Source organism: Rhincodon typus, unplaced genomic scaffold (assembly GCF_021869965.1).
Source record: "Rhincodon typus isolate 14 unplaced genomic scaffold, sRhiTyp1.1 hic_rhity00000998, whole genome shotgun sequence".
Lineage (NCBI taxonomy): Eukaryota > Metazoa > Chordata > Chondrichthyes > Orectolobiformes > Rhincodontidae > Rhincodon > Rhincodon typus.
The window spans coordinates 5314-28506 of NW_025966636.1; the positions used below are offsets into that span (position 1 = coordinate 5314).

General features: G+C 42.7%; 1 protein-coding gene and 2 non-coding genes across 3 annotated transcripts in view; 1 reads left to right on the forward strand and 2 right to left on the reverse strand.

The window, feature by feature from the left end:
- Window positions 1-209: 209 nt before the first annotated feature.
- trnar-ccg lies at window positions 210-282 on the forward strand. Its single transcript has one exon. It is a non-coding gene; the product is annotated as a tRNA-Arg (tRNA).
- Window positions 283-4054: 3772 nt separating this feature from the next.
- trnar-ccg lies at window positions 4055-4127 on the reverse strand. Its single transcript has one exon. It is a non-coding gene; the product is annotated as a tRNA-Arg (tRNA).
- Window positions 4128-11109: 6982 nt separating this feature from the next.
- The window catches only part of LOC109921475 (lysosome membrane protein 2-like), a 19025-nt gene continuing 6941 nt past the window's right edge, over window positions 11110-23193 (reverse strand). Inside the window, exons 3-7 of the mRNA XM_048592307.1 lie at window positions 19918-20036; window positions 18268-18341; window positions 13721-13772; window positions 11600-11761; window positions 11110-11341 (exon numbers count right to left, since the gene is read on the reverse strand). Coding sequence (XP_048448264.1) covers window positions 11228-11341; window positions 11600-11761; window positions 13721-13772; window positions 18268-18341; window positions 19918-20036 — 521 coding nt within the window. The 3' untranslated portion in view covers window positions 11110-11227. The remainder of the gene's footprint in view (window positions 11342-11599; window positions 11762-13720; window positions 13773-18267; window positions 18342-19917; window positions 20037-23193) is intronic.

The following is a 23193-nucleotide window of genomic DNA, read 5'->3' on the forward strand; positions in this document are numbered from 1 at the left end:
CGACAATGTGGAAAATTGCCCAGGTACTGAATCTCTTGCACACATCCAAGCAAATGTAGAGTATTCCATCACAGCTACAACTTATGTGGATGTGGATAGTTCTGGAGCACAAGCCTTCAATACTATTGCTGGAATATTTTTAGCATCAAATTGACCAATGATTTTATGGAAAGGAACAAATGGCAAGCTCTACACAAGTAAGGTGAAAAGCCTCAGTGGCCTAATGGATAAGGCACTGGCCTCCGGAGCCAGGGATTGTGGGTTCAAGTCCCACCTGGGGTGTTGCAAGTTTCTGCTAAGAGACATTTGTCAAGTGAATCTGCTGGTTGTGTTGTTTCTTTTTTTCTCTTTCCATGACTGAGTGACCAATCACAAGAGGCTGGAATTACACCCACGCAGTCAAGTCATCACACTCCTGACTTGTAACTTGTATTTGGCTTGAGAGAGGCAGAACTAACTTTCTCAAAGGGAAGACTCTAACCAGTGTGGAGCTTTCCTTCTGATTCCAAATGCTTCTGGCTTTGCTAGGACTCCTTAATGGCACATTTGGTCGAATATGGCCCAGACCCTGAAACGTTAGCCTTCCTGCTCCTCTGATGCTGCTTGGCCTGCTGTGTTCATCCAGCTCTACACCTTGTTATCTCAGATTCTCCAGCATCTGCAATTTAATGTATGTCTGGTCACACAGCTGTGCAGGTTTACTGCTCCGTTATTTTCACTTCCCACCTGGTATGTGCTTTCTCTCTCTTCCTCCTTTTTAAAGTGCCGTTGTTTTAATCTTTTTTTCCCAAAGTTCCAAAACAATGCAACAGCTTATAAAACAGTAATTACTGCTCCTAGAATTCAAGGAAATCAACTCCAACATTCGATGGACATGACACTTCAAGTATTTATGACTTTATTTATATTGGTACTGTAATTGAAATATACAATGAGACTTTCTAACTCTTATCACCCTTTAGGACAAATCAGCAAAATGGAAGAATTACTACTGTCGGTGAAAGTTAATGAGATTCGATGATGCATCATGTCATTAACATTTGTGGAGGAAATGCTGAGAAATCAACACGATCTGTCTTTGTCACATTTGCTAACTCCTGCATCCTTTGGAAAGTTCAATCACAGTCCGATAGATGTTTACCACATGTTAATTCTGGGCGTTAGATATAAGTTGAACACATACTGTGGATTGTGTTACTGTTTTAACATTGCATGGTAAAGTTATTGTTGTCTGTTGAGAACAACAGAATCTTGTAGCTCTATATACTCTTAGTAAGTTCCTTGGATGTCACCTTTTGTCAAACATTGGTCCTGAACAGAGCCATGACATGATTTGGAGATCTCCTCTGGGATAATAACACATTATCCTGGACTGCTCCTTCTCACCTTCTCCTCAAAAGGCTGTCCTGCTCAATTGCTGCTGCAGCTAGCAGTACAAGTTTCAGCTGGAAGACCTCAGAAAGGGGAGAAGGAAGTGACCTCCTCAGAATGTGTTAATATGCCAGCTCCACTGACTGGCAGATCTGAGCCAATGGATATGAAGTCAAGTTGGAGGAAGGCGACAAGTGAAGTTGTGGCAGCATCTGTGCTGGAGCCCCCCAACCATTCACTACAGGTATTAATCTCCCAGATCATGCAGTCAAATATGCAAAATGTGATGGCACAGAGATTGGGGGGCACAGTAAACAGGGTAGACAGGAGCAAAGAACAACAAAGTCACTGTGACAAATTAAAACAGTGGGAAAACTGTGGCAAATGGGTTTTGGCATGGTAAATATTCAGCCACCCATTTTGCATCAGACAGGGACATTGTTGAAATGGCCAAAAGCCGGAAGTAATGGAAGTCCAAAGTAGAAATTTAGAAGGACGTTGCCTGAAATGGAGAATTCTGGCTGTGATTGGATGGGCTGGGCGTTTAATTTGGAACTGGAGAGGCTGTGTAAGTTTACTTTGGATATATGATGCAGAAAGAAGCCATTCAACCCAACAAGTTCATGTGGGTATTTCATTGATGTGTCAAGATCACAAGGTGGTATTTTCTTTACCAGCCTGGTTAGGGGTGCTATAACACACATATGGAGTAGATGGTGCTTGAACACACTACCACTGTGCTACAAAAGTCCCCCTAAAACCATCAGGATTTAAGGAAGTAAATAGGAAGAACTTGTTTCCTGTAGAAGAAGCATCGGTTGCCAGCTGCTGTAGATTGAAACAGTTGGATAAAAGGACTAAAGAGGAGTTAAACAGCATTTCCTTTCCAACAGAGGGAGCCAGAGGTCTTACAGGGTGATAGAAAGTCTCATTGCATATTTCAGATACTAGGATAATTTTTAAAATTCATTTGTGGGATGTGGATGTCACTGGCTAGCAAGCATTTTATTGCCTAGCCCTAGTTGCCCTTGAGAAGATGATAGTGAGATGCAGTGGGTTGACCCACAATACCATTTGGGAGGGAATTCCAGAATTCTGACACAGTGACACTGAAAGAATGGTGATATATTTCCAAGTCAGGATGATGAGTAGCTTGGAGGAGAACTTAAAGCTAGCAATATTCACATATATCTGCAACTCTTGTCCTTTTGGAACTGGTCATGGGTTTGGAAGGTGATGTCTAAGGATCTTTGGTGAATTTCTGTAGTGCATCTTGTAGATACTACACATGGCTGCTAGTGAGCTTTGGTGATAGACGGAATGAATGCTTGTGGATGTAGCTCCAATCAAGTGGGGGCTGCTTTGTCCCAGATGGTGTCAAGCTTCTTGAGTGTTGTTGGAGCTGAAGTCGTCCAAGCATGTGGGAAGTATTCCATCAAACTCCTGACTTGTGCCTTGTGCTCTTGTAGCCACTGTGTTTATGTGGCAAGTCTAGTTGAGTTTCTGGTCAATGGTATTCCTCAGGATGTTGATAGTGGGGGATTCAGTGATAGTAACACCACTGAATGTCAAGGGGCATCGGTTAGATTGTCTCTTATTACTGATGGTCATAGCCTGGCATGTGTGTGGCATGAATGCCACTTGCCACTTGTCAGCCCAAGCCCCAATATTGTCCAAATCTTGTTGTATTTGAACATGAACTGCTTCAGTATCTGAAGAGTCATGAGTGGCACTGAACATCATGCAATCATCAGCGAACATCCCCACTTCTGACCTTATGATGGAGGGAAGGTCATTGATGAAACAGTTGAAGATAATTGGGCGTAGGACACTATGCTGAGGAGCTCCTGCAGAGATGTCCTGGAGCTGAGTTGACTGACCTCCAACAACCACAACTATCTTCCTATGTGCCACGTTTAACACCAACCAGTGGAGAGTTTGCCCCGATACCCATTGATTCCAGTTTTGCTAGGCTTCGTTGATGCCACACTTGGTCGAATGTACCCTTGATGTCAAGGGCCGTCACTCTCTCCTCATCTCTGGAATTCATGTTTTGTTCATGTTTGAATCAAGGCTGTAATGAGGTCAGCAGCTGAGTGGCTCTGGCGGAACATAAACTGGGCGTCACTGAATGGATTATTGCTGAGCAGGAACTGCTTGATAGTTGAAGAGTCTTCCATCACTTTATTGACGATGGAGAGCAGACCAATGCGGTGATAATCAGCTGGGTTGGATTTCTGCTTTTTATGTGCAGAACATGTCTGGGCAGTTTTCCCTATTTCTGGGTAGATGCTAGTGTTGTGATTGTTATAGAAGAGCTTGAATACTTGAAGTGTCATGTCCATAGAGTATTAGAGTGGAATTGGAAAACGAGATCAGGCTGGACAGTTCATTTTCTGTCAGCATAACCACAGCAGGCCAAATGACCTCTTTCTGTACATGCGTTTCTTTGATTCTGTTGTCCTAGAACATGCAGCAGTGACATTGTTCCCTATGTGATTGGGATAACACACAACTTAGGGGAAGCATTGCACTGTGTTAATATAAACAAGCAGCAGAGAAAGGCACTGCACAGGAATTATTGAGATTGGTCACTCAGTTACAAGAAAAACCTCATTGGCACAAAGTGTAACAACAATCCATAGGTGCTTTGTAACATGTGATTCATTACAGATATCCACAACACCCCAGATGGGACTTGAACCCACAATCCCTGGCTCCGGAGGCCAGTGCCTTATCCATTAGGCCACTGGGGCTGCATGGGTATATGGTGTGGATCTTGCAATCTGTTCATGTAATAATTGGAGGGTCTGCCACACTTCCAGCAATAACACTGAAGACTTATCCTCCAGAACAAGTTGCTTCCCTAGCTTAGCTGTACCTGTACAACTACAAGACTGGCATCTACCTGACAATATGGAAAATTGCCCGGTATGTTCTATGCACAACAATCAGGGTAAATCAAAAGTAGGTAATTACTACCCTATCAGGCAACGTACAGTATTCTGCCAGTCACAACTCAATTTATGGATCTGTAATTGCTTTCGGAAGTCACTTTGATAGATTTCAGTGACATAGGATAATATTCTACCTAACTTTTAAGCAACTCCATAGTAATCAATTTGATTACTGGAGGGTCAACTTTATGATTTTCTATTTCTGAATTATTCTCTAATTGTTCTGATATTTTGTTCCATCCCTAATTCTTTCACCCCTGTAAATATGCTCCTCTCCTGTCTCTCCTTCCTGTCATAGTTTTGCTTTAATATATTATCATGATATACTCGCTTTTATTTCTCTTGTCTAGAGAATTCACTGCATAGTTCATATCACTGAAGGTGATTTTTTTGTCTAAATCTGTGATGCCTGTGACACTTCCTGCAGATGTATTCATCTGGGATAGCTCATTGACTTCCCACATACTGCAGGATGTACACTCCACATGGCAGACAAGGCAGCACTGATAAAGACCTCAATATACACTTCCTGAAAACGACTGATTCAAGCTTCAAAATTGTTTTAATCCATAAATTATTTTAATTGTTTTAATTAATTAGCTATAATTTCGCTCAGAGCTACTTTATCTTTGATTGAAGGACGCAAGAAAAGTTAACTTCTCTTAACTTGAAAAATAATGCGCAGTTAATTGCTAAATTTAAGAAAAAACTAAATTTATGATGAAAATTACCCCCTAAGACTCTCACATGCATAAGCTGCTGGCGCACATCAAGGTATCTTTGTCAGAGTCTTTGTCAGACTTCTTAGAGTGCAAAGAAGACCTGATGCCATTCAGATGGTGAGTGAAGCAGAAGTCAACGCAGATCATTCCTAACAAGCGAGTATCAAACTTTGCCCAGGAGATGAGCAGGATCTATTCAATTCCCAAGGCGCAAAACCATGTAAGGCACACGTACTAAGCCAATGCCAGACACTAACAGTCCTTGCCAATGCTGTGGAGCAAAGAAACCTCACAGGAGTGAACAGTGCCCAGCAATTAAACTAAATTGTTTGGATGTAAAACCTTGAGTCACTTTCAGAAAGAATGCCAAAGTAGAACACAGCCTCAGAAAAACAACAGACCCGTACAAAGAGGCAAGTGGGATAAAAGAAAATCTCCAGCAGTGGACAAGCCCAAAACTTTGCTAGGGAGAATAAGTGAGTCAGACTTAGCATGTTGTCGAACTGACCTTTATGTCAATTGGCATCTCAAAAATGTCAAGTTAGACACCAGAGCAGCTGCCACAATATTATCAGATAGGGCGCCTTGCTTGAGAACCCATTGTTGACAGCTGACGCAAATGCAACTACATGGTCCAGGAGCATAGGCCTTAATGGTAAAGAATTGTGACCCTTCATACAGAGGGTTCCTCCAAGTCAGTTTCTTCTGAACAAGGGCTTCCTACATATTGTTTCAGAGATAGTTGGAACTGCAGATGCTGGAGAATCTGAGATAACAAGGTGTAGAACTGGATGAACACAGCAGGCCAAGCAGCATCAGAGGAGCAGGAAGGCTGATGTTTCGGGCCTAGACCCTTCTTCAGAAATGGGGGAAGGGAAGGGGATTCTGAAATAAATAGGGAGAGAGGGGGAGGTGGATAGAAGATGGACAGAGGAGAAGATAGGTGGAGAGGAGACAGACAGGTCAAAGAGGTGGGGATGGAGCCAGTAAAGGTGAGTGTAGGTGGGGAGTTAGGGAGGAGATAGGTCAGTCCAGGGAGGACGGACAGGTCAAGGGGGCGGGATGAGGTTAGTAGGTAGGAGATGGGGGTGGGGCTTGAGGTGGGAGGAGGGGATAGGTGGGAGGAGGGACAGGTTAGGGAGGCGGGGACAAGCTGGGCTGGTTTTGGGATGCAGTAGGGGGAGGGGAGATTTTGAAGCTTGTTTTATCTCCTCCCTAACTCCCCACCTACACTTATCTTTACTGGCTCCATCCTCACCTCTTTGACCTGTCTGTCTCTTCTCCACCTATCTTCTCCTCTGTCCATCTTCTATCCGCCTCCCCCTCTCTCCTTATTTATTTCAGAATCCCCTTCCCTTCACCCATTTCTGAAGAAGGGTCTAGGCTCGAAACATCAGCCTTCCTGCTCCTCTGATGCTGCTTGGCCTGCTGTGTTCATCCAGCTCTACACCTTGTTATCTCTTCCTACATATTGACATCTATGTTATATTTTTTGAGGGATGCCTTCAGGGAGTCTGAATGCTTGTTTTGTCCCCCTTTCATTCAAGTGTCTTCTTTGAGCTGGGCGAAGATTTACTTTGACAGTGAAATCTCATCCTAACCACATGGACAGTCCTGCAGAGTTAATTTTGGTTGATCATGACCTAGATCAATGGCCTATGCTATTGACTCCTTCAAGGAGATTGATGTTAGTATGCCTGTCTTCCCAGCTAATGCAGAGAATCCATCTCAAACATCAAGGGCTTTGAGGTGGTGTCTATACATAATCCAAATTTTGGAACCATATAAAACAATCAGAAGGGATGACTGTCTTATAGACAAGGATCTTGTTATCAAAACGGATGTAACAGTCATCAATGATTCTCATTCCTAGGTGTCTGAAGGCAGCATTCATAAATTAGATGTGATGTTGAATCACCCCATCAATGTCAACCTTAGATGAGAGGTAGCTTCCCAGCTAGGGGAACTGTCGCATGTTTCGGATGATTTCTCCTTTGATCTTAATGGAGGGGTGGGTTGGTAAAGGATTTGTGTCTTCTCGAGGTTGAGGCTGAGACCAATACTTCCGTATAGTCGCACGAAGACATTAAGCGAGGCTTGAAGTTTCTCTTCAGAGAGAACGTAGGTGACATTGTCACCTGCATACTGAACATCCACAAGCGAGGTCAGTGTTGTTTTGTTTTCTTGGATTTCAACCGGTTGATGTTGAAATGTTTTCGGTCCATCCTATGTGCCTACCCCACTGGGAAGCTTGTTCTTGACAAGATGAAGAATGGTGCGATGAAGATGGAGAAAATGGTGGGGCATTGATAAATACGTACTTGACCCCTGTCTTGACCTCAAATGATTCTGCCATATTACCATCGGTGAGGACCATTGCTGACATTTTGTGTGGAGAAGATGGAGGATGTTGATGAATTTCTTTGGACAGCCGGCTTTTGACAGCATCTTCCATAGCAATTCCCAAGTGACTGAGTCAAAAGACTTGGTCAGATCGATATGGGCCATGTAGAGTGGCTGGTGTTGTTCCTGGAGTTTCTCTTAGAATTGTCTAGCAGTGAAAATCATGTCCATGTCTATAGACATGACAGATAAGCTCAGCTCCTCCGAGTTTGAAAATCTCTGCTGGAATCCAGTCTACTCCTGCAGCTTTCCATTCTTCATGTGAGTATTGTCAGCTTCAAATTCTATCACACTGCGTGGGAATCCAAGATCATCTTTAGTGGTGAGTTGGGGGATTTCCGCATAGATGTCCTCATCAATGATTGTATCTGGTTTGGGAGTTCTTTAAAATGTTCTCTCCATTGGAGGTTGATGTTTTGCCTGTCTCTCAAAAGGGTTCTATCCTTATGTCACACCGATTTGAGGCCAAAGGCGTTTAGTCCATATATTGCGATATATTGATGGTACTGAAGAACCTCAGGTGCCATGCTTGTCAGGAAGTTGTAGCTGCTTAGGTTTCACAGTCCACTATTGGTTCTTGACTTCCCAAGACCTTCTTTGTAACTCCACCTTTGCTGTTTGATGAGTTGTCCTCTTTGCATTGGCATGGGGAGCTTTCCTCTTCTTGTCATAAGGTGTTGGATGATGTGGTCATTCTCATCGAACCACTCTTGGTGTTTCCTGGTCTTGTAGCTGATGGTTTCTTCATGGCATAAGATGATAGCTGTCTTCAACTCTTTCCAGATTCTCTCCACTCCATTAAAATTAACTCTTTGGAGATTTTGGTGAAGTCCTTGTTGGACGCTCGCTCATCTGCTTGGCTCTTGAAGCTGCTTAACATTGAGCTTTTCTTTGAATTATTCCTTCAACTTAAGCTATCTCTGGTGGCAATTGATGGACACTGAGGAGCAGAAGGGCTAGTGGTCTACCCAGCAGTCATATGCACTGGTCATCACTTTGACAATGAGGACATCCTTTAGGTCTTGGGATCAAATAATAACACACTTGATTATGTGCCGGAGCTTTGATCGTGGATGCCTCCAAGAAATCTTGAATTTGTCTTTTCAGTGGAAGAGTGCATTGGTGATGACGAGCTGATGTTCCACAGATTTGGTGAGCAGAAGGATCCCATTGGAATTGCAATTCCCAACTTCTTGCTTTCCAGTGGTTCCTTTCCAGAGTTGAGCAGCTTTTCCAACCTTCACATTGCAGTGTCCCTGAAGGATAATTTATCTTCCTGGGGCATGTCATGAGTATGGTATCCAGGGTGCAGTAGGAGCCTTCTTTTCACTTAACTATGGCACCAAGTGTGGAGCACAGGCACTCATTAGTGTTGTCTGCTGGTTCTTGACAAGTTGTAGACAAAGAATCATCAGGTGATCTTTGAAGCCAACAGTGAACTCTGAGAGTCAGTGGACAAGCTTGTCTTGATGACAAATCCAATTCCATGCGTCATAGGATGATCCTTATGTTCTCCTTGCTCGAAGAAGGTCCAACCACCACCTTCTTCCCATGCCTGCCCTTCGCCTGCTCTTTGGGTCTACTGCAGGGCCACAACGTCAATGTTTAGGTGCCTGAATTCACATGCAAGGAGGGCAGTTCTTTGCTCTGGGCAATTGTTTTCTCATTGCCCATAAGGGTTTAATCATTCCAGGTTCTCAGATTGAGTTTGACTTTGGTTTACAGACCACAAGTTTCTTAACCCACTGGATGTGATTTTCCTACCAATTTGGTAATGGAACAGATTATTTTTAGGCCACCTTTTCAAACCCCTTCCCTGTGCAGGATGGTCAGAATGGACCCTGAGAGGGTGCTCAGTTATGAAGAAAGCTGCTGAAATGCGTTCATGTTCCTATTCCAAGAGTGAAACAACTGAGTCAAACTCCAACATGGACCCTGACTGCCCCAGGCAGGGCCTGGACTGGTATTGGAGGCTGCACCTGACTTACTACACCACGAATTCCTGACTGAAGGCTATCTCCCTATACCTGCCTGCGGCCTACTGACATACATAACAGGCTTTCAGGCTTTGTGTCTATACTAAATAGCATGTCAAGACAGCAGTAATATGAACCTGGTATCTCTTGTCTGAGGGGCAAAGCTCAAAAAGGCAATGCGAGGCATGGATGCTGTGATCATCTGGGTAGTCTCAGAGTGAGTAAGCACTACAAGAGCGAGCGAACAGCCTGGAGATGCTGCCTGGTCCAGTCCATGAGCTGGCTGTGTGTCCCTGAGGGCCCAGTGTCCTTGCTGCAGCATTACAATGAAAGTTGCTGGTGCAGCACTGAAGTGCCGAAGTGTCCTGTATATGGATTGGAGATGTGCCATGAAGGTTTGTAGAGTCTGGCGCATGTCGGATGCCAATGTAGCATGCCCTTGGAAGTCAGTGCCCAGTGTCCAACATGCAGGTTGTCCACAGCCAGTGGCAAGCTGAATGCACCAGGTACTTGCTGTGGTTTTATTGTCAAGATTTTCTGACATGAAGCTTGCCTGATGAGTTTGGTAGGTTGGGAGTCTGAATATTAATGAGATGAAGCTTTTCACAAGGTCCCATATGGGAGGCTGATTGAGAAGGTCAAAGCACATGGAACTCGGGGAAACTTGGCAAGAAAGATCAGAAACTGGTTTAATAATAGGACACAAAAGAGTAGTGGTAGAAGGCTATTTCAGTGACTGGAAGCCTGTGTCCAGTGGTGTGCCACAAGGATCAGTACTGGGACAATTATAGTTTGTTATATGCACAAATGATACAAATGAAAATGTGGGGGTAATGTAAACATTTTTCAGATGGTTGAGGGGTCAATCACGAGGGGACATTGTTTTAAGGTACGGGACAGGAAATTCAGAGGGGAGTTGAGAAAAAAAACGTTTTCACTCCAAGGGTGGTGGGAATCTGGAATGCACTACCTTTGAAAAATATTTGGATGATCACGTGAAATATCAAAACATTTAAGGATATGGGTCAAGTGCAGGAAATTGGGATTAGTGCGCCTTCAATGGTAGTTATTGTCAGTGCAGACTCGATGGGTTGAAGGGCCTTTTCTGCGCTGTATGAATCTATAACTGTGAGTTTTGACATTAACAATGTGTTTGACAATCAATAATGGGAGCGTCAGTTGTCATCAAACTGCAGACCAATGAGAATCTCACTAAGCTGCTTCTTAAATGCATGGAAGATGGAGCGAGATGATCATAGTGTTGAGATGGCCTCGCTGGACTTGTCTGATTTTGCCACACATTTTGCCATAGCCCACATCACTCAGAACCACAGTTTGAAAATAAGGGGTCTCTCATTTCAGACAGCAATGAGGGCAAATTCTCTCTCTCAAAGGGTTGTGAGTTTGTGAACCGCACCCCTCCATCTCTAGGGAGGAGTGGTGGAGGCAAGGTCGTTGGATATTTTTACAGCAGAGGTAGAGGGATTCTTGACCAACAATAAAGTCAAGGAGTATCAGTGGGCAGGTGGGACTGTGATTTGAGGTTACAATCAGATCAGCCATGATCTTACTGAATAGCCAATGACCACCTTCTGTTCCTAATTCACATGTTTGTGTGTCAGTTTGTGACTCATCCCAACATGTCCTCTGTTAGTACCAATGTAGCAATGTCTGGACAACTTAAAGGGCCATAGTTCAAATTTATTGGTGAATGGGTGCTATCATTGTGCAGTTAGTCAGTCAAAAACTCCATTTTTATCTGTTACATTGTAATATGTCCCATATGTCAGAAACATCACTAAATTCTTGAACTTAGTATCTGGTTGATTGAAGCAGTACATGTGCCTGGGCTCTCCTCCATCACTTCAATGTGTTTCGACATGTGAAGCTTTAAAATTACTGGTGTAAAATCCTAAAACAACAACAAAGGAACAAATTAGGTCTTCAGTCTTTGAATTCAGTAAAGATGTTAAATTTTCAATATTTAAAATATTATTGACCTTCAAATAATCACTTAGAATGTGATTTTGAAATCTCAAGTCAAGTGCTCTTTGCTTTTAACAGCCAACCTGTCAATAAACTGATGTAGTAAATTACCTTCATCACAGGCTAATTAATAACAAAGCTTCTTCAATGATATGACACATAAATAACTTCAGCAATAAGTTACCTTATTGTCTTTATGTCTCCACGCAACAAAGGCTAGGATAAGAGCAGCCAGGCAAAGTAAGATTCCAATGCACAAGAAGATATAAGGAATGTAAGTCACCACATTTATTTTATAAAGTGCTGATTTCAGTTTCGCTGCTGATTTGCCATCTATTAAAGCATTCTGTTGGACAAATGAGAGAGAAAGCAGAACCACAAGATTACCAAGGCTCTTTTTTACATCAACCTCATTCCAAATCTTGTATCTTAAAACACATAAAGATGGATAAATCCCTGGGACCTGATCAGGCGTATCGTAGAACTTTGTGGGAGGCTAGGGAAGTGATTGCTGGGCTACTTACTTTTTTTTATCATCAAAAGCCACAGGTGAGGTGCAGGAAGACTGGAGGATGGCTAATGTGGTGCCATATTTAAGAAAGGTGATAAGGAAAAGTTAGGGAACTATAGACTGGTGAGCTTGATGTCACTGGTGGGCAAGTTGTTAGGGCAGATTGTGAGAGACAGGATTTACATGCATTTGGAAAGGCAAGGGATGGTCAACATGGCTTTGTGTATGGAAAAACATGTGTCACTAGCTGTATTGAGTTTTTTTTTTGAAGAAGTGACAAAGAAGATTGGAGAAGGCAGGAACTGGCCAATTGAATGCAAAATTGACTTGAAGGTTGGAGACAAAGAATGATGGTGGTGGAGAGTTGTTGTTTGGACTGGAGGCCTGTGACCAACAGTGTGCTGCAGGGATTGGGGCTGGGCCCATTGCTTTTCATAATTTATATAAATTATTTAGATGTGAATATAGGAGAAATCGTTAGTAGTTTACAGATGACACCATAATTGGTTCTGGAGGAAGGGTCACCAGACCCGAAACGTTAACTCTGATTTCTCTTCACAGATTCTGAGCTTTTACAGCAACTTCTGTTTTTGTTCCTTATTTATAGTATCTGCAGTTCTTTCAGTTTTTACCAAAATTGGTGTAGCGGACAGTGAAAAAGGTTATCTCAGAGTACAGCGGGACCTTCATTAGATGGACCAATGGGCCGAGGAGCGACAGATGGAATTTAATTTAGATAATGCACCAACTATTCATAATCCTGGAAAGATTATTGGAAGTGGGAATGTGGTTGAAGGCAATTCGAGAGCGAAAGGGTGATTTCCATGAGTAACAGTGTGACGATGATGATATTGAAAGAAGAAATAGGTTGAGCATTAAATGCAGTACTGAGGGAGCGCTGCATTGCTGGAAGTGCATGTTAGTCACCCCTTAAGTTGGGTGTAAACGATCCCACGCCATTGTTCAATATGTTGCACTTTTCTGAGTTAAACAACGAACAGGAGGTGGATGGTCCATGTGTTTCAAGATGGCAGCAGAGAGGGAAGCTTCAGCTGGAGCTCAACCACTCTGCCCATTTGCTTTTCTTGTTTTCTTCTGTTTTGTGTTTTGGTTCCTTCTTGCTTGAAGTGGTCTCCCAGCCCAGTGTGGTGTCCTCTCGGCACCACATGGCAGTCTGTCAGCCTGGTGCAGTGATCTTTCAGCAGTCAATGGTGACTTCCAGCCTTGTGAGCCTCAAGATGAAGCCAAAGTGAAGCCCAGTGTTGTCTGGAGTCAAAGTGTGGACTGGAGGCTGGGTACCAGCGTGGACTGGATTGGAAGGAGTGTTGTTCTAAACTTCAATCTATTTTCTAATTTATTCCTATGATCTGCAATACTGGATGTTTTATTTCTTTATTTTGCTATTTTTTTCCCCTAAGAACTTGTACTGAAGAAGCTGTACCTGGGTACCCTGTACCTAAGATGGCGCCGTAAGTGGTGACTTGTAAATTTTCCACTGTACTCATTTAATCCATCAGGAATAGTGTAATGTTGCTGCACTGTTTGACATTGATCTTGACTTTGGTTCACACAAAGAATGCTTTCTCCCACTTCAGTGGCTATTCCTCATACTTATTCCTGCTGCTACCAAAGCCCATATCATTCTCAGTTTTGACTTCTCCTCTCTCTCTCTCTCTGTGTGCATTCAGACACATCCCTGTTGCCTGACCCCTCACCAAAACCCTACATCCAACTCAAACTTTGTGCCCTGATGCCTCTTTATCATCCAACCCCAAAACAAAACATGCAACCTACCTCATTTACAAAGATGACTGGTAAAATCATTGTCCGCATTTGACTAGTTTGGCTGCAAATAAATGAATTGAAAACAATGCATTAGAATCGGTGTTGTGAAATATTTGTGAATACATTACTGATATAGAATTTTAAATGAACTGCGCAGTTTCTGCATTTTTTCCAAGAGCACCAAAATTGGGAGAGGTGTTTAATATTGAAGATGATAGTGACAAGTTACACAGAGATATAAGTAAACTTGAAGAATGGGCATATAATTAACAAATGCATTTCAGTGTAAGAAAGTTGCAAATACTGGAAGAAAAGTGTAAAATTTCAGGTAAACCAGAAAAAGTCCTGACCTTAGAAAAGGCAATACAGCGGGTGAGACAAACAGAAGTCCAAAAATGGAACAGGGTATTCCTGAGATTTGAAGAAAAGCATTGGCTCAGGGAACCTCTAGAAACTGCAAAGTTCCTTAAGCACAGGACTGTGAAAGAAGCATGAGAAATTCGAGGGAAAGTGCACGATGCCATAAAACCCTGCCAGTGCTGTGGCACCATATAGATCCATAGCGACAAAGAGTGCACTGTAAACATTGCAGGATCCTTTCTCTGCTAAATAATTGACCAGTTTGGGAAGATATGCTAAAGCAAAACGTCTACTTTCAAAGGTTCAAAAGGAAACATCGTCTCATATTCGGCTATTTAATGAAGTTGAAAAATCTCCACCAGAAGAGGAACAACATTATTTTCTTGATGAGATCAAAGACCCCATTCATGCTTTCTGAAGTACACATATGTAAGACCATAAGACCATTTGGCCCATCAAGTCTGCTCTGCTATTCAATGAGGATAGCAGTTGGGAGGTCATTGTTGTGGCTGTACAGGACATTTGCTAGGCCACTTTTGGAAAACTGTGTTCAATTTTGGTCTCTCAGCTATAGCAAGGATGTTGTTAAACTTGAAAGGTTCAGAAAGGATTAACAAGGATATTGCCAGGGTTGGAGAGTTTGAGCTATAGGGAGAGGCTGAATAGGCTGGGGCTAAGTTTCACTGGAGCGTCAGAGACTGAGGTTGACCTTATAGAATTTTATAAAATCATGAGGTGCATGGATAGGGTGAATAGCCAAGGTCTTTTTCCCAGGGTGCAGGAGTCCAAAACTAGAGGGGATATGTTTAAGGTGAGAGAGGAAAGATTTAAAATGGGCCTAAGGGGCAATGTTTCATGTAGAGGATGGTGCATGTATGTAAGGAGGCGGGTACAATTACAACATTTAAAAGGCATCTGGATGGGGACATGAATAGGAAGGATTTAGAGGGATATGGGCCAAATGGTGGCAAATGGGACTAGTTTAATTCAGGATATCTGGTCGGCATGGACGAATTGAACCGATGGGTCTGTTTCCATGCTGTACACATGGCTGATCTGGCACTAACACAAAGAAAGCTGAAGAAGCTTCTGTGGAGACAGGAACAGAGTTAACGTTTCAAGTCTGGTATGATTCTTCTTTAGCTATGATACTCCTCAACTTTACTTCCCTGTCATTTCCTGAAAACCCTTGGTTCCCTTACTGCTTTTAAAATTCCGTCCATGTCAGCTTTGAATATACATATGTTAATGGCCATACAACTAACTTTAAACTAGATACTGGAGCGAGTGTATTAGTTTTATCAGACAACAAAGCATAATTACATCTGCAATGCCTGTGGCCAAGAATAATCGAGGTATGTGGTCCAGGAGGGATTGAACTAAAAGTCGAGAGAAATTTGAAGACAACACTCAAGTACATGGTAAAGCAGATATTGGAAATAATGGTTTTAGACATTCTAGTCTGCGCTGAATCCATTAAAGAATATGAGCTGAGGGTTTGAGTGGGTTTAAACTGTCAAGAAAAGGAAAAGTGTGAATTCTTGAAAAATGTGTATTCATTACCCAAGGCACACTTGTGATATTAAGTGTGTTAATGGTAGACACGCAAAAAGACAAGAGCCATTAGCATATTCCCAATCTCTGCTTTCATCTCAAGTCTTCAACGTTTCCTTGGTATGGTCAATCAACTGGAGAAATTTCTGCTTGCCCTAGGATGTGATACTGTCCACTTCAAACAGCAATTAAAGCAAGCTCAAGCATGGTGTTGGAATTCACATCAGGAACAAGCATTTGAAAAGGAACAAGGAGATTTTCTGCTTTCATTGGGCGCCTTAGCTCATTTTGACCCTTCACTGCCGAACACAATTGCAGCCAATGTTTCATCTGTGTAGCTGAGGCATTACTGTCTCAAGAACAACCAGATGGGTATCATAGGCCTGTCTTCAGTGCATCTTGGGCATTATCAGACACTGAGAGGAAGTGCGTGGTCATAGAGAAAGAAGCTCTCAATGTTACATGAGAAATTGTTGGATTATATCATCAGTTGAAAGGTCACCATATAGACAGACCAGAAGCTGCTAGGCTCATTATCTAATGAGGAGGAAGAAACTAGAATGCCCCCAATAATCCAGAGATTCAAGGGAATAGTCAAGGAATAGCAGGACACTGGCAATCTCAGAAGAACAGAGAGATCTCTGGGTGTTTGTGGTTATCCTCAAATCTCAAATTCCTGGTAGAGGTGGATATGATTATGAGGGGCATGGACAGGGTGGACAGTGAGCAGCTGTTTTCCTCAGTTAAAAGGTCAACAATAAGGGGCAAAATTTTAAGGTGAAAGGCAGGGGGTTTAGAGGGAATTCGGGGAAAGGCTTTTTCACCCAGAGGGTGGTGGGTCTAGAATGCACTGTCTGTAAGTGTCATTGAGGCAGGAAACCTCACAACCTTTAAAAAGTATTTGGATGACCACTTGGAATATCATAACAATCAGGGCTATGAGTCTAGTGCTGGAAAATGGGATCAGTGTAGAGTTAGCTTGGTTTTTTGTTGATGCAGACTCAGTGAGCAGAAGGACATGTTCTGTACAGTATAATTCCGAATAAACAACATATATTTATTAACTGTCTGTTGGCCATGCTACCAGTGATTTACTAGAATATTGATAAAAGCTTGTTTTCGGCTTTGTCTTGCTCCTTGTCGCTAATCCCTATCTACACTTTGAATTAACAGGAATTCTGAACTCAGGAGGACAGTAACATGAAAAATAGCAAGAAAAGCAAAGAACAGATATTCATTCAAAAAGGACCAAGGTCTTAGCAGGGATGTGTTGTTGCAGTTGTACAGAGCCTTGGTGAGGCCACACCTAGAGTATTTTGTGTAATTTTGGTCTCCTTTTCTGAGGAAGGATGCTCTTGCTCTTGGGGGAGTGCAGTGAAGGTTTACCAGGCTGATTCCGGGGATAGACGGTCTGACGTATGAGGAGAGATTTACTGGGTCGGGATTGTTTTCGCTAGAGTTCAGATGAATGAGGGGGTGTCTCACAGAGACTTATAAAATTCTAACAGGACTGGACAGGGTAGATGCAGGGAGGATGTTCCCAATAATTGGTGTGTCCAGAACTGACTGTGACTCTATGATTCTAACCAGGGGTCACAGTATGAGGATTCAGAGTAGATCATTTAGGACAGAGATGAGGAGACATTTCTTCACCCAAACAGTGATGAGCCTGTGGAATTGATTACCACAGGAAGTAGTTGATGCTAAAACATTGAATGTGTTCAAGAGGTGACTAGATATAGAACTTGGGGTGAATGGGATCAAAGGTTATGGCGAGAAAGCAGGATTAGGCTTTTGAGTTGGACAATCAGCCATAATCGTGAAGAATGTTGGAACCGGCTCAAAGGGCCGAATGGTCTCCTTCTGCTCCTATCTTCTATGTTTCTATGCTATTCAAAAAGCCAATCTTCAAAGCCCAAGGCAGCAGGATTCCAGCTGCAGGCTGTCAGAATAAAGCAGTCCACTTGATTGGAACCCTTTCCACACCATTGACATTCAATCCCTGCACAGTTTCAGCAGTGTGTACCATCTACAAGACACACTGCAGAAATTCACCCAAGACTCCTCAGACAGCACCTTCCAAACCCATGACCACTCCCAGTGGGAAGGATATGGGCAGCAGATACATGGGAACACCACCCCCTGCAAGTTCCCCTCCAAGCCACTCACCATCCTGACTTGGAAATATATCACTGCTCATTCACTGTCGCTGGGACAAAATCCTGGAGGTCCTTCCCTTATGGCATTGGGGGTCCACCTACAGCAGACTGCAGCAGTTCAAGAAGGCAGCTCACCACTACTTTCTTAAAGGCAGCTAAGGGCAGGCAATAAATTCTGGCCAGCCAGCGTCATTTTGTGAATGAATAAAAATGACCCTAATAGGCAAAATTATGAGATGCCCTACTCCAACAGAATCTGTCTCCTTGTGCCTCAATGGTTTCTTCACTGTGTTAAACATTTGGGGAGAGTGTGACAAGTATACCTGAAGGGTTTACTGAATATAAGCTCTTTTAGTTCGGTCCCTGAATTCAAGGAAATATTCAAGGAATGTGGATATTCTCAGCAAATCTCTCAGCCTATTTGGGAAGGACTTACATTCACCCTAAAATAATGGATCCGAGAGAATAAAAGGAGTCACTTACACAACGCCCTTCACGGACTCTACATGAATATTGATCTGCATTCTCTTTGCTGCTCTGACAGGGATACCAGTCATCTGGAAGGAATGAAAGCACACAATTATCTCAGGTAGATGGGTCTCTATTTCAATTCTCTTGCTGTGGTTCAAGGTTTTGTGGACACCTAGGGACATGGCTGCTGCCACAGGAAACCCAAGGGTTGGCATCTGCAAGAGTTGTTGAATTAACCTCGTTTATGTAATTATTCTCAATGTCAAATAGTAATCTAAGATGGCTACAAATTATGGCAACAGCAAGTAAAGCTTTCAGAGAGGATGTACATTAGGCGATCTCTTGTGGAAAATCAACACCAAAAGTCACCTTTACATGATACTTGGTTTAAGGGCACAGGATAATAGGATTTAGGTGCAGAACTATATTAGTCCACTGTTTGAAGTCATACATTTGATCTTTATCTGTATGCATTACAACAACTTGTACTTATACAGAGCCTGTATGAAGTCAAGTGTCACAAGATAACTTGCTGTGTTATCAAACCAAATGTGACACTTGGGAGACATTAGGGCAGCAAACAAAGAGGTTTAAGGGTTGCTAATGAAGGAGGAAAGCGATGACACAATTAGAGAGATTTCGAGAGGAAATTTCAGAGCTTAGGGCCCGGGAAGCTGAAAGCTTGGTGGGTGGGTGAGGATGGGGCAGAGGATTACAATTAGGGATGTTCATGAAGCCAGAAGGAGACAATCCCAGATATCTCAGAGGGTAGTGAGGCCGGAGATTACAGACATACAGAGAGGCAAGGCCATGGAGGGACTTGAAAATAAGGATGAGAATTTAACATTGAAGCCTATTGAGACTCAATGTGGGCAAGGTAGCACATGAGGTGATTGGGAGTGGGACGTGGTACAATTAGGACATGTACACACACATACACACATACATGAGCATGCATATACACACATACACAAGTTTATATATACACATACACGTATACATGAGCATGCATGCACCCGCATACATGTGTACCTAAGCACGTTATATAGACATACATGCATACGCTCATATACATGAGCATGTATACACAGACATACATGAGCATGCACATGTATACAGATGTATTCACAAGCATATACACACACATACAAACATGAGCATGCACATGCGCATATACATACATTAGCACGCATATACATACATTAGCTCACATATACACACATAGGTGAGCATGCATATGTACACGTACACATGTTTGTGAACATGCGTACACACACATACATGAGCACACAAATACACACATATACGAGTGTGCATTGCACTTATACACAAGTACATTAGCACACATAAATTCAGTTAATACATCTAGAACATTTTAAATTAGTGCCACCGTTCTCCTGCCTTTTCACTAGAACCTTGTTTCTATTTAAGTAAACACTCAATATCCTCCTTAATGCCCTAGTTGAACGTGCCAATGATCCAAAACAATAACTGCTCTCTGAAATGATCTGGGCATGCCACTCAGTTCATGGGCAATTAGGGATGGTAATAAATGTTTGTCTTGCCAGCAACACCCATGTCCCATCAAACAATAAATAAAATGTCACATTTTTAAAAAAGGCTTAGGTATTACATATTAAGCAAACAGTACTTTCCACTTACAGGTTCAATATCGAGGTATGTTTGATGTGCTTCTGTATTAGGTTCCATTCCGCCTATGTCACTCACTAATTGCTGATCTCCGTTGTAAAAATGAGGTGACGATATGAAAATGGGCACTCCTGGGATATTAGAATTTAAAAAAAAAGAGTTTATATTTCAAGGAGAGATCAGTTTGTTCTATTCCTTGCCAATGCTGATTGCACACACATGCTGAGAATAGGCTCCGCATCTGGGGAGAATGTCATGGATCGTAAGCCTGTTCATTTGTACACCCATTGGTGATGTAACAGCAGTCGAAATCCAATACAAACACCAGACCACTACTGTGTATTGTGTTACTCCCAGGTGAGTATAGGTAAACTGGCCCTCTCTGTTTACCTCCTTATCTGGTCACAACAAAAACAGAAAGTGCAGGGGAAGCTCAGCAGGTCTGGCAGCATCTGTGGAGAGACAGAAACAGAGTTAATGTTTCGTGTATGACTCGCCTTCAGAAGCAGGATCACTGAGTTTCTCCAGCAATTTCTGTTTTTGTTTCAGATTTCTAGGACCCACTGTTCTTTGTTTTATTAAAGTATGGCAACATATTTTTTTCACCCAAGGATGCACCTGTCTCCAGCTAAAAATGGAGTTTACTTTTATAGAGTCACAGAGCCATACAGCTGTACAGCATGGAAACAGACCCTTTGGTCCAACTCGCCAATGCCGACCAGATATTCTATATAAATCTAGTCCCATTTGCCAGTATTTTGCCCATATCCCTCAAAGCCCTTCCTATTCATATACCCATCCAGACGCCTTTAAATATTAATTGTACCAGCCTCCACCACTTCCTCTGGGCGTTCACTCCATATACGCACCACCCTCCCTTCCTTCCCCTCTCACCTGAAACCTATGCTCTCTACTTTTGGCCTTCCCTACCCTGGGGAAAAGACCTTGGCTATTCACCCTATCCATGCCCCTCATGATTGTATAAACCTCTATAATATCACCCCTCAGCCTCTGATGCTCCAAGGAAAATAGCCCAACTCGATTCAGCCTCTTCCTATAGCTGAAGCCCTCCAACCCTGGCAACATCCCTGTAATTCGTTTTTGGACCCTTTCAAGTTTCACAATATCTTTCGTATAACAGGTTGCTGTAAGAAATAAGAATCCAATCAATGAGGTAATCCAAGCTAAAGAGATATATTAATTGTCGAACACTGGAAAATAATTAAAAAAATATCAAGCCATCAGCCTTAGCGCAGTCGGGTCACACACCCGGATATATGCATACAGAAAAACACACAACTACACACACACAACACACACACACACACTCGCAGACACATGGAGACATACTGAAATGCAGACTCACTAACATGCAGACACACAAACTCATGTGTAGACACACATACACACTCATACAGACACATACACAGACATTCACACAGAGACAGACACACGGACACAGACGCTCACATGCAGACACCCTTACACACAGGAACACTCATATGCAGACACACACTGAGGCACACACATACAGGTGCACCCAGTCACTCACAATCACACACATGTGTACACACAGAATCGCACAGAAGCATGTGCACACAGACACACCCACAAGCATTCACTCATGCACACTCACACACACAGACACATACTCACACAGGCACACTCATACTTGCACACAGACAAACTCACAATAATCACTCACAAAAACACACACAGTCATACACACACACACACACACACTTACACGCACAGACACAGATACACGCACATACACACACAGATACACGTGCATACACACACATGCACACACATGCATGCACGCACATACATGCACGCACGCACATACATGCACACACACACAGATACAAGCACATACACACTCTCGCACACGCATACACATACACCACACACACACAAACACAAAGTTAAAATGGAATGTTGCCAACTGCAAAGGGGCACAATCATATTTGTCTGGTTTGCTCCTTTGATTGTCTTTAAGGCTAAAGTTTTTATCCTGAGGCTGATGTTGATTAGCTGTCCTCTTGGATTCCGTCAGTCATAACAAAAATTGCAGTTATTGAAATTTCTCGATTCCTTGATGATTTTTCTCTCCAGCTGATTCTGTGGGAGCCCAGTATCAAATTCTTCAGACAGAGAGAATAGAGACAGCAGCCTGTCTTCAATTGTCCAACAAAAGATCTGACTACACTAATTCTATTTCCAGCTTTTAGCCCATAGCACTGGAGGCTACAGCAAAGCGAATGAATATCTAAAAATGTTTAAATCGTACAAGAGTTTCTAACTCTAATATCCTTTTCAGGCAGTGAAATCTTGACTCCCACAACACTCTTAGTGAAAAATATTTCTCCTAAACTCTCCTCTTAGTCTTCTACCTCTTAATTTATGTCTGTGCTTCTTGGTTATTGATCCCAGTACTAAAGGAAAAAGTTCATTCCTATAGCCTCCATAGTTTATTTGCCTATACCAAGTCACTTCTCAATCTGCACTGCTTCAAGGAAAACAATGCCAACCTGCCCAATTGTTCCTCATAGCTCAGGCCCTCCAGCCCAAGCAACGTCCGGGTAAATCTCTGCACCACCTCTAGTGCAGTCACATCTTTCATATAATGTGATGAGAACTTAACTCTCTATTTGTTGCCTAAGCAGCCGTTTTATACAGTTCCAGCATAACTACCAATGCCTCAATTAATAAAGCCTAGTATTCCATATGCTTTCTTAACCATCTTATCTACCTGCCTCCTACCTCTAGGGATCTGTAGATATGCATACCAAGGTCCCTTTAATCTTCAATACTTTTGCACTGCCCTGCTATTCATAGTGTAATCCCTTGGTTTGTTAGTCCTCAAGTGCATGACATCACATTTTTCCGGGTTGAATTCCATTCACCAGTGCTCTGCCCACCTGACGAGATCTTTAATAGCCTCCTGCAGTTTGCAGCTATACTCCTCAAGGTTTGCCACCTTATCAATTTTTGTGTCAGAGAGTCATTGAGTACAGCACGGAAACAGACCCTTCAGTCCAACTCGTCCATGCCGACCAGATATCCTAAATTAATCTAGTCGCATTTGCCAGCATTTGGCCTATTTCCCTCTAAACCCTTCCTATTCATATACCCATCCAGATGCCTTTTAAATGTTATAATTGTACCAGCCTCCATCGCTTCTTCTGGCAGCTCATTCCATACATGCACTATCCTCTATGTGAAACATTGCCCCTTAGGTCCCTTTTAAAAACCCCCCCAACCAACCTTAAACCTGTGCTAACA